This window comes from Phoenix dactylifera, chromosome 4, assembly GCF_009389715.1.
Source record: "Phoenix dactylifera cultivar Barhee BC4 chromosome 4, palm_55x_up_171113_PBpolish2nd_filt_p, whole genome shotgun sequence".
NCBI lineage: Eukaryota > Viridiplantae > Streptophyta > Magnoliopsida > Arecales > Arecaceae > Phoenix > Phoenix dactylifera.
In genome coordinates, this window is record NC_052395.1 from 7,864,415 (window position 1) to 7,877,226 (window position 12,812).

The 12,812-nt window shown below is 36.5% G+C and overlaps 1 protein-coding gene across 1 annotated transcript; it reads left to right on the plus strand.

The window, feature by feature from the left end:
* The first annotated feature begins 1,042 nt into the window (after positions 1-1,042).
* Positions 1,043-10,238, plus strand: LOC103714203 (calcineurin B-like protein 4). The gene is made up of 9 exons (XM_008801381.4): positions 1,043-1,192; positions 2,463-2,623; positions 3,041-3,123; positions 3,222-3,281; positions 3,873-3,981; positions 4,270-4,322; positions 7,003-7,083; positions 7,196-7,308; positions 9,606-10,238. Exons 2-9 carry the CDS (start codon positions 2,545-2,547, stop codon positions 9,676-9,678), a joined length of 651 nt encoding a protein of 216 aa, XP_008799603.2. The 5' UTR covers positions 1,043-1,192; positions 2,463-2,544; the 3' UTR covers positions 9,679-10,238.
* Positions 10,239-12,812: the final 2,574 nt, after the last annotated feature.

Here is a 12,812-nt window from a genome sequence, read left to right on the forward strand (position 1 = left end):
GAATATGACTAGATGGCTTATCGATTATTATGTTAATGATCAAAATATGAACATGTCAAGCTATATGACATGATTAGATTATTTATTGGACTTATTCATACTAGCGGCTTGATCTTTAAAATATCATTAACTTGATATTAGACTTTAAAATTCTTCTTGATGCTTCATGTTTACTCCAACCAGCATTAAGGCATATGGCTGTGCAGATGCCATTAATTAAAAAAAAAAAACAGATGGCGGCAATTCTCATCATTAAATTAATATTATATAATTCCATAAATCTAATAAATCAAACTCCTGCGTTTGATTGATACGTATGTCTTTACATACATACATATATCTTGTTCTCGTGGAAAAAATTATAATATTAAAAAAATTATCACATTCACTTTGGTAAACGCTGCAGCTGTATGGGCATGGGGTGGTTGGCGAATGGCGACCGCAGGAAGCCAAGCCAAATCCAAAAGGCTTCTACTCGTGGCTCTGGCTTCTGCTAAGGCTGCAAACGGTCGGATTGATCCATAATCCAACCCGGTATATTTTTGGGGATCCGGAGAGCAGGGTACTAAAATTGGACTATTCTATTTTCTAAATCGAATGTAAATTTACTGTATTCAGACTCGATCCCATCCAACCCAGCTCATTTAAAATTTGGATAATTTTAAATTTTCAATCTTACGACCATTCCGATTTGATCCGATTCAAATCTGTAAAATTATTTAGATTCGTGGGCTACAGTCCGCGGAGGTACAAACAAGTTCTGAAGTTATGGATGAGTTGATTCGAATCTGACCGAAATTTTTTGAATTGGATATGGGTTATACATAAATTGAACCCGACTCGAACGATCTGTTGGATTAAAAATTGTAACGGTGGATTTGATCCAATCCGATTTTCTATTAAATTGAGCCTAGTTCCAAAATTAAGATCGAACATGAATTGCGGGTAGAAGTTTGCACTCCTGGTTACTGCTTTTTTTTTTAATTACTATTTTTTAACTATAAAATGGCGGGAAGGAGGGGAGCAGGAGAGGAGACAAGCGTCGCACGCCAAGGCTGGAGACAGGGAGAGCTCGGCGATTCGAATTCCTTGGGGAGCGATATGCAGAGGGCTTCGTATACGATTGTTCTTTACTTGATCCAGTTCTCGTAATGCATTCGAAAAGCTCAGATTTTGGGGGTCTTGGTTTGGTGTATGTGTTTATATACTAGACCTATGCTTAATTTGTGCTTTTTTACATTTTTTTTGGTGTGCTTTTTCTCTGTTTTTCTTCTTGGTGATGATCGGAAGAAAGGAAGGAAGAACCTTGGAATGGAAGCCGAAGCTACAATTTGGTTTTTCTTGGTTTCTCGGAAGATTTTTTTTAAAAAAAATATTTTTTTGCTCCTAGTCGCTTTTGCTGGGAATCCAATTGGCGCACGCACATAGTTCGTAGCTTGAAGTTTTTGGAATGCCTTCAAGATTTTATTTAGTTTTTTGCCTTTAGACTCGTATATCATGATCTGCATGGTGGGTTCTTGGATATCTAGTACTGGGGTTTGAATCCATGCAGGTGATTCTGTCGTTGCCCGTCGACTCCTGGCCTGGGTTAAAATTAAGTAGTTGAACAATCTGCTGTAAATTTATTTTAAGCTGATATTTGGAAGATTTTGATGCTCTAAATTCGGCAGCTTCCATTATGCGTTGTTTGATTGTTGTTTTGGCTCAAATAATCATTTTGATCAATTACTTTTTCTTCTAATTAATGAATGTAATTCAATTGGAGAAACCATGATTTTGAAAGCAAAGGAAGACTAGGGAATAGTCTCTGTCTCGACTGTGAATCTTTCACCAATTCCATCCTACATATTGATTTCTTTCAAGAAAAAAAAAATAGAAAATAACTTTTTTGAAGGAAAAAAGAGGAAGCAAGAAGCTTCCCTTAAAATTTATTAGATGAAGAAATTATGTACAAGTGGAAAAGAGGTGGGGTACAAAATATGAAGATGTGGTCAAGAAGAGGGGGATGCTAGGCTATTCCACAGCTTGACATGACTTTTGATCGACTTCTTACTACATAGCAGCTCCCTAGAGTGAAATTTTGATGGATGAAATTTTAAAATTGTATTGGATTTGGAGAACTTTTAAAGTTTCTGATATAACATGGCGCAGACATGATTTTACCAATAATAATCATTATTTATGCATGATACCTTGAAGTCATTGATCTTAGTCTGAACTCAGTTGAAGCCTTTCCTGTGATGTATTAACTGTTCACTCATCATGTCTTAAATCATAAGTTTACTCCCCGGCCCCCCCTTCCTTTCTTTTAGGCATCCCTTAAATTATGACTTTTGTAACTCATACTCTCGATTTAGTTATGATGAAATTTTCATTCTCCCATCCGTATCAATGTTGCACATGCCCCCCTTGATCTTTCCATGTTATGCGCAATTAATTTCACTTTCTCTGTTGATTGGCAGGTGCTTACTTGACCCCGGACCTTCGCACTAAAGGCATCTGTCTCTCATCTCATCTGATATTTTGGTTATACCTGCGTGCTTGATGGGCTGCATCTCTACAAAGCACACCAAACACACACCTGGATACGAAGATCCAAAAGTCCTTTCTACTGAGACAACTTGTGAGTTTATTCTTGCTAATGGCATATTTCTGAGTATCTGACCTTTTCTTCGTCTTTCTTATTTTGTTTTCAAAATCTCATGCTTGAGGATCTAGTATATTCTCATGGTGATCTTCATGGCATTCCAATATGTGGCTACTGTCTTTAGGATATGTAGCATGGGTGTATTTGTGAATCAAGTGTTGATTTTTTTTTTCCTTGTCAGTGTGTTAAGCTTTGAGCCTAAAACTCATGCATCTCAGGCATCCTAATGTTTATCAAATTTGTATTAAGCTTGTAATTGCTTGTCCAGTGCATGACTATTTGATGTAGTTTCATCTAAGTGGATGATAGATGCATTTCTTTCCATTTATTGCTAATATTACAGTACTCCTGCACGTCCATGTCTAACTGAAATTACACTGTATTGCATGACAGTTACTGTGAGTGAAGTAGAAGCTTTATATGAGCTATATAAGAAGTTGAGTTTTTTGATAATCAAAGATGGGCTAATACACAAGGTATTATCTTTGTTTAGCACTCTGGAATTAGTGTGTTTGCTTTATGGCTCTGGTTTTATGCCTCCTAGTATGAGCACCTAAATCATTTCTTTAAGCAGGAAGAATTCCAACTTGCCTTGTTCAGGGATAGCAAGAAGCAAAATCTGTTTGCAGACAGGGTCAGCTCACTCTTCTTTTCAATTTTTAGTCATATCTTTGATAATTTTTGGGGACTTGTGAAATGCCTTAGTTTTCTGTAGGGATTTGTCTAATCACTTGGGTTTCACAAATTTACCTATTTGGAGCTTTGATAGATGGAAGAAAGCTTTAACGAGTACCAAACTCTGTCCTATTTTTTCATCAAAATGGTACAGTATTGGTGTGGTATTGGTACCGACTTTACGTACTAAAATTAACATGGTCCAAAAAATTGAAAAACCATCAGCATCGATCGATATGGATGGTATGGTACCACCAGTATAAACTGGTATAAATCAGTATGGTACGATATATCATAGCTATTTTGGCATCCTGGTACCTATACCAGTGCTGGTTTGTGCCAGAATGGTAAGGTACCATTTGTATCCATTTTGGCGGTTTTTGAAGCCATGGTTTGAACAATCTTGTCTTTTGTGCTAGAGTACTGATTTATGTGATGGGTGACTGTAAAGTTTTGTGTATGGCAGCCTATTAGGAGTCCCATATATCCAATTTCTTATATTATCTTGGCAATTTTCAATTTCTCATATTATCTTGACAAGTTTCTGCAGGTATTTGACTTGTTTGATGTCAAAGGCAATGGGGTTATTGAATTTGGAGGATTTGTTCGATCACTTAGCTTTTTTCACCCAGACGCTCCAGAAGACGATAAAATTGCATGTATGATCTTCACCATATATAATTTAGGTGTATTTTTGTTCTTTTTTATTAGCGGATATATTCTATAGGTTTTGATGTTAATGGAACTATGTTATGCTTTGGATTCTATTAGACTTCTTTTAGCAGTGGATTTGAAAACTCAAGTTTTCATCTTTTCAAATGGTAGTTCTCAAATAGGAGTTCAGAATATGTTAGCTTTGTTTCCTGCAAGTCTCTGATTAACTTTTGATATTTTTTAATGACTGTGGTTGATTTTTAACGCACAAATTTGGGGTATATTTGTGGCAGTTGCATTTAGATTGTATGACTTGAGGCAGACAGGATACATTGAACGTGAGGAGGTAATTATCATCGCTTATTTTATTACTTTGTTTCCATTATTTGTGTTAAGGTTTAGTTTTTGCGGCATGCTTTTTGGTTATTCTGGATTTTCAGTATTGAGGAGGTGCTTGCCATAAATATCTTAGCTTGGCCAGTAGTATTGCTGTTAATAATAAATCATTTTAGCTTGATGAATGGTAATAGATCCCATGATCCATCATCTTTGAAATTCTGGCAAGTGTCGTCATGTAGTCAAAGGGGCATTGTAGACTATAGTTTGAAGCCTCTAAAATAGTTGGTGCTTGATCAACTGTACACTATGTTGTCATCAGTGGTACAATATATCTTTTTTTTTGTTGGCACCGTGACTTCAGTTGGTAATTATCAAACATTCATTACAAAATAATAGAAGAATTTAATTGTGGTATGTTAGAAAAAGGAGGAAACCTGGATACTTTAAAAAATTTAGAAATTTATCTCATATAATTGGAAGATTTCATGGGATGTTGTACTGCTGAAACAACCAGTATATCTGACCTTTGCTTAACAAGTTACAAAGTCTTGTTAGCTGTTCCCAAATTTCCTTGGTTGCTCAAACAGCAGCTTGTAGATTGTCCTCTGTGGAATTATAGTGATTAAGTAAAAAAGGGTCATTATTAGCTCTAGGTTCTTCTTACTTTAAATTAATCTGACTGCTTTACAAAATAGCATCGTTCTTCAAGAAATAAATCCCCATATTTTCTGCAACCATGTTATGTTTGTCCACACCTTTGAACATGTCATAAGTAATTCAATCTGTCATTAAAAACTGTACTGAGCACTGACATGCAACCTAGGGATAGAGTTTTCACTGGTCTCCGTATAGACGACAAAGTTTATGGCACCAAAACAACTCAATTTTTTAGTCCAGAGAAGAACTAAAACATTACAAGGTCTAATATCTATAAGGCCACACACTTGATACTCCAGCTGTAACTTTAGGAAAATTACTTTTAAATCAATGGTGTTCTTTTGCTAAAGCTAATCTTTTCTTTGCAGAAAGAGATTCAGTGACTTTGTTTGAAATGATTATCATCATTATAGGTATGTATATGCAATGGAGTTAGTATAATTTAACTCAGTGGCAAGATTAGAAAAGTTGGACATGGCATGCCAGAGGGTGGGGTACCACACAGTGCATATGTGCTATGTGGGTGCATATGTTGTTGGTGCTACAAGGACATTTAGCAAAAAAATAAATCAAAATAATAAGAACAAGTAGGAATTAGAAATAAGTATGGAGATGTCCAAAAATAAAAGACAGTTTAGCTGTACACTTCCACATCTTTGAGACTCTATATTAGTATGACAAATCAACCTAAAAATTAAAATATTTCTTTAGGAACCATGCTTAAATTTAAAATAAGCTAATGCAGCAAACAACTTTACCAATTATAAGATGATGAACAATTAAAAACACACAGAATTACACTACTACTTTTAAAAAACACGTTGTGTTTAGGAACTATAAAGATGCATTTCATGTAACTTGAGTTTAAACAGTCTACCAGGTAAAGAAAGCAGATAGCATTTAGACTGCTACTCTTCAAATAAGCACTCAAAAGTCAATTTTTTCCTTGGGAAAGTGGCTTAGTAAACAGCAATTCATCATCAAAATCCTTATGTCTCTGGGCTGCATATGCCGGTTTTCTGTGCCTATGCAGGTGCTTAGCAGCTCTATAGAGCCCTAGCTACAGGAGGACTGCATGGGTCCAATGTGATGTGGTCATCAAGCCAAGCTGCATCTGCATACATCAGCACTTAAATGGCTGCTTATACTGTATATTACTATATTACTGGTCATCAGTTTCATACTTTTGGATATTTGATTGTTTCAATTATTCAGTGCCAATGGCACGACTCATTCTTGTCATGGTGAGAGGGGGGGTTCTTTTCTCTTTCTGTTTTTTTTTTCTCTTCTTCTTTTCAATATGGGAGAGAGGCCTGGGAAAATGCAAAAGGCATAACAAACAGTAGAATGCTAATTCTATGATTTTTGCTTGATACCATGTTGACAAGCCAAAAAGAAAAGAAATGGGAGAGTAGAGAGAGGGAATAAAAATATTAGGGATAGAAAATAGGTGGAGGGCACGAGGGGAAAATGGATGAAGGGATAAGAACTAGAGGGTTGGATATGAATTTACTATTTGCATTAAGCCTTTCAATAGTTATATATTGCTTTTGGATGGGAAAAATGCTATTTATGTCCTTTAGTTTCATAGACTGTGGAGATGGTTAGTTTGATATCTAAGTGGATCACTGCAGGTGAGGAATCCAGCGAATCAACATTATCATGGCATGTCCCTCTCGTAGCATTATCTTAGCAAGAAAATTTCCTCTGATTCATAGAGTTTTAGAGTCAGGTTGAAAACTGACTGCCAAAAATTCTGAAATATGCAGATTTTGTGTACCACCAATATCATATAAATGAGATAAAGCTTGCTGCTTATCAAAATTTATGGCATGATTCTAATATTACTTCCATCTACTGAAGTAATGTTCTTTTGTACTTCATGCTTATGTTGAATAATTGCCAATCAAATCTCATTCTACTCCAGAAGATTCTTATAATCTGTAGAAAGAATTCATTTCAAACATGTTATCATGCATCTGATGTCATCTAATGAAAGTTTTGTTGTCATTTTTTAATGCTTTCAACAGTTGAAGGAGATGGTGCTGGCTCTTTTGAATGAATCAGATTTGTTTCTTTCAGATGAAGTTGTTGAACAAATTGTTGATAAGGTGAAACAGAATCTTCTTCATTTGGTATCTTCCATATGTTAATTGACTGCACTATATGCCGTTGTAGCTTTTGTTTGGATTATCTAATTTTCATGTTCCTTTACCTCTACAGGCATTCAGTCAGGTAGATTCAAAAGGTGATGGAATAATAGACCCAGATGAATGGAAGGAGTTTGTTAAAAAAAATCCATCAGTGTTGCGAAACATGACTCTTCCATACTTAAAGTGAGCCTTAGACTAAATTTCCATATTGCATGGTTTACTGTCCCTATAACTAATGATTTTCTATATGATTTTGCTTGATTTATTATCTTGGGAATTTCATATGCAATATATAATTTTTTTCTGAGAGCTTTTATTTCCCTGATATGATGTGATATATGATAGTTGTTTATGCTATAAAGTGATAGGAACTCAAATGTTCTTGGAGAATGGTCTGTCGATCTACACCTCAACATTAATTCCCTAGATTACTGTTATTCTTGGATGTGCCTAGTTATGACATTTACTTTTGCAGGTACTGATTCCTGAGTTCTGGCGCATGACTCAACTGATTTTAATTAAAAATTTTCAGATGAAGTTAAAACCAATTATCATTTAGTATCTTGTAATATCCGCATAAACCTAATATTTTTATTGTTTACACGAAGTGAACTGTGTAGGTCTTTAATCCTGATCATGCATATAGATTCAATGGCGATCTATGTTTTATATGCGAGGGATCATTGCTTGAATTTTATACGTGGGAACATTTTCTTTGTTATGTAATTCTTATACACTTTTGCAGAGCCCGAGCATCATATTTCCAAGATTACATTTGTTTTTCATGAAAGTTTTACAAATTTGTTTGACAAGATTCATCCACTGCCTATCTTTTACTGGTGGATATCATAGGAATCTGGCTACTTCATCAGAAATCATTTCAGCAAAATTATCTTGTTGAACCAAAATAGAGGTTGGCCTGGTTTCCACAGAAATTCCACATAGAATGTTTGATGATTAGGAGGAACAAAAAGAGATAAAATGGCCAGGTTGGCCCATTCCTGAATGATCTATTTTAAGATGTCTTGACCTCCCCTAGCTCTTGTTTCACCTTACATACTATTCATAATTTTTTTTCGTCGTGGATTATACCTGTTGAAGTCAATTAGTGTCACGCCTCCGCCTGCGCGGGGCACATGAGGCACCCAGTGCCTACATGGGAGCCACATGAGGGGGGCCGCAGGGCTCTCCTGCCAGATATTATCCAGTTCCGGGGCCCGCGCGCGCGTCGCACGCGCTGCTCCGACCACTCTCCGATTTTGTTTTCCACCCAAAATGCGTCTGCAGAATTAGGAGACACCCGTCTCATATGCTCAGACTCCGGACCGAGTCTTGCCGATGTGGAACTATTGGGCATCACACCCTTCCCACCATCATACAAGAGTCGTCCTCGATCTGATACCAAATATCACGCCCCGCCTCCGCGGGGCACGTGAGGCACCCAGTGCCCACGTGGGAGCCACATGAGGGGGGACTGCAGGGCTCCCCTGCCAGATATTGTTCGGTTCCGGAGCCCGCATGCGCTGCTCAGACCCCTCCCCGATTTTGTTTTCCACCCAAAACGCATTTGCAGGATTAGGAGACACCCGCCTCATATGCTCAGGCTCCGAACCGAGTCTTTCCGATGTGGGACTATTGGACATCATAATTAGTTTCCTACTAGTTGATTGATTTCCATTTAGATTTGCATTGTAGCTTTGTTTTCATTCCTGTATGTCATCAAAACTTCCATTATCCCTCCTGAGCTTTTTTTCCAAGGTTGATGGACAAGCACTCCATAGTTTGCCTTATTTTTCTTTGCAGCATAAATCTTGTGGGTAATATATTGGCTTTGACCAGCAGAATCGAGATATGATGTCCCAGGCATTGTTTGAGATGTGAAAAGTTGTGATTCCATGATTTCTTTTCTCAAATTTGCATTTTCTGGTTCACCTGCCCTTGTCTTGCAAGGTCATGCTGCCCATCTGCATCAGTGAATGTTCTTTTACGACTCTATATTGCCACTTTTTCTGGACTTAAACCTTCAGTTTTCCTTGTTCCAACATTTTTTTGATTGCTTTCATAATTTTTTTGTCTACACCTTTCTTTAACATTTTTCCCAGAATTTCTGTATTCATTGACATACTCCAACCTATATCTGAAAGTCTTATCAACAATCATATATATGACCCTTTTTGTGCATATCGTAGATATTGGGTTAACCATAGAGTTAATTTTCAGAATCTCCACCTGTTGTCCTCCTATGTGGTAGTTTCATTTTCTGGTCCACATATTTGCTCAATTCACTCATGTTCAAGATAGAGAATGAATTTGTCAATTCAAGAAAAGAGAGATAAAAGAGTAGTTCTTCGGATTGATCTACCATTGTCCAGTTATGCTAGTTTGTTATGATTATAAGTGCATTTTGGTTTGCCTGTTATCTCTAAAATTGAGGTCCATTCCATCTCATCTTCATTGATTCCTATAATGTTGGTTTGCAGGGACATAACCTTGGCGTTCCCCAGCTTTGTTATGAATTCTGAAGTCAGGAATGAAGACATGACAATCCAGTAAAGATGTGCACTGCTGCCATATTTGTTCCCTCCAAAATTGATGATGCTCCCTGGCTCCATCAACAGGTTGAATGATGCATCTCTACCATGGTGTGATGCTGCTTCTCCCAAAGATAATGACGACAACCAATCTCAACCCCTCCTGCTGCACTGATTTGCAAGATCTATTGTGCCTAACATGAGAGCCTGATAAAGTACTTCCATAGCTGTTTTTGAACACAGAGAATGAGTCCAGTCACAAATTTTATCACTTCACGAAGATTTGCATTCCAAAAGCTCCGAATCGCTGACCTCAAGCTTGAATCTTGAAAACCCCTAAATTAAAAGGAAAGGGGAGAAATTATGGCCTGTGGCAGGTGATGAGAAACTTGGGTTCAACGTCGTCTTAAGCTTAGGGGAAATGGAGGCTGATTAGATGAATAATTATCAGGTCGAGGGATGGGGAGTGGACGCTTTCTCGCAATAAGTGGTGGAGGCCAATGAGATGAGAACAGACTCCAGAGACAAAAAGGCGCTAGGAGTGGGTCGGTTCCATGTCCTTGTTATGTATATATTTATAAATATAAAAAAAATTACATGAATATCTTAATAAAATTGTTTTTTATGTTTTTTATAATTATTTTTTTATTGCATATCCAAGTTTAAATGGTTTATTTCTTTAGATGGAATATATGTATATGTCAAAAAAAAATATATACATATAGAATAAATATTTATGAAGATATATATATTGAAAGATGTAATTTTATCAGAATATTTATATAATTTTATATATTTGTGGGGATATATATTGAAAGAAATTTTTAAATGTTTAAAGGTGGACCCATGCCCAACGGCTAGAAAGCCTGCCTCAACTACAAGTTCAGCAAAACGGTAGCTTTTGCACGTGATTTGCCTTGATGGAGGCTGACACGTACCTGCCGCCTTTCCGTTAAATTTAACATCTTTCATGTCTTTTGCTGATGTCTCACTCGCCGGCTTGTTTTGGTTTGGTAAGGAAGAATCATGTACGGAGGCGGAAAATGAAGTGGTTCTCAAATATATATATGTATGTATATTTGTTTTGGTAGAAGTGACTCACATGTAACGGGCCACACGCAATAATCCTTCTTTAAAAATATTATAATCCTTCAAATCTTGGTAAATAAGTTTTCTTGATCTAGAACTATGTGTACAATAAATCCTAGCCTGACTAATCAGCACCTTAAAAAATTTTATTAAAATTAAGAATTTTTAGAAAATATTTAATCTTCAGACCAATGTACTCAAAATTTAAATTATGAAATGTGACTTTATAGAGTAAGTTACTTGCTCATTTCTTAATTTTGTAAAAAAGTACAATGTACTCTTAGATGCTTTATATGTTGTTTGGTTTTATTATTTTTAGATGCCTTTGGATATTGGAATCATACAGCATATACAACCGATCAATCAATATTTGCTAGATTTTAAATATCATAATTTTCTTTAATAATTGATACATGCTTTGAGTTTTATTTTTATGATTAAGGAGAAGGAATCCACATAGGATATTCTTTACCTGGGAGCCCCCACACCCGACTTTTCTCAAGGTCAATTTTGATAGCTCTGTCTTGGACGGTGGCAGGAGGGGAGGGACCGGATTTATTGTTAAAGGCCCCAGCTCTGATGCGGTGGCAGCAGGGGACTGTCAGATTTTTAATACTTCGGTTCTAGGGGCAGAGCTGCGAGCGGCCTGGAGGGATTTGTCCTACGTGCGGTGGGTGCTCCACGCGAGCTCGATTCTTTTAGAGGGTGACTCAGCTATGGTGATCAGCTGGATCCGTAGGAGCCCAAGCAGTCATGGTGGTGCCCATCCCTTACTTCGTGACATTTGGATGATGGCGAGGGAGGGTGTTACATTACAGGCTATGCATGTATATCGGGAGGCCAATGGGGCGGCCGACTAGGTGGCAGCGTATGTAGCGTGCCACTCGGGAGGTACCTTATGGGCCGGGGAGAGAGAGATGTCCGGAGCACTTCGGGACCTTTTGTATTCTGACTCTATAGGGTATATTCGTACCCGCTATATATGAATCGTTTGCTTTAACAAAAAAAAAAATTAAGGAGAAGGAAGAAATTGTTTCAACCCGCTTATTTGAATTTTTTGAAGAAAATTTAGGATACAGGAAAATGGGCAATAGTAGAATCTTGGTACATTTTCACTCATTATTTTCCCTAAAACAAAGTTACAAGTCTATGTTTACATTAATGATGTCCACTCTTGCACAATTCAGTTTAAATTTCTATTCTAGTTATAAAAAAAAATGGGGCTTCTTAAAATAGACACATCTAGTATCAATAATCATAAAAAAATTAAATTATATAGGCGGTATATCTCAACATCTATATTAACTTTTTCTCCAAATACTTTATCTAACTCTTTCTGAACTGAGAGATATGCTTAGACAATAGAATTTAGTCTTGATTGCTAGATATGTCAAACCTTTCAAGAGTTGGATGACGCCGTAGGGCTTAAAAAATTATTCAATATATATATATATATATATATATATATATATATATAAAAGAACACTTAAATAAGATATCATATGGGTAAGTTAGGGTTGATGTACGATTCAACTTTCGATAACATTTTGCTTCTAGAGCCTGTCTAGTTCTACTCGCAGTAGTTAGTATCGTCCATATTGAGTCTAGAAATCCTTAGGAATCTTTTTTTTTTTTTTTTGTATATTTTGCAGTTCAAAAGTAACGTGATGGATGCTACCTAATCTTTTGTTTTAAGAATATTTTGATGATTAATTCAATCTATTAAATCTATTATGGGCCAATGGGCTCCGGATGTTTTTTTCTCGGTGTTGTTTAAGGACACTTGATGATTAATACGATCTATTAAAACTATTCCATGCCAATGCTATCAGTGTCCCAAAAATTTTATAAATTTTGCATAAGCCCTTCTGTCTCTCTCAACTTTTAAATACAAATGAAATTGATAACAAAAGCAACATATTTTATGCTTGCTTATTGTTTGAAGCATGGCACAAGATCTCACCTTAACAAGGACTTTCGACGTGCACATGGAAGCCTACAAAATGGTAAATTAGTTGTCGACAACCCTGTCATTATATATGATACCATCTTTTGAGCTTCTAACCT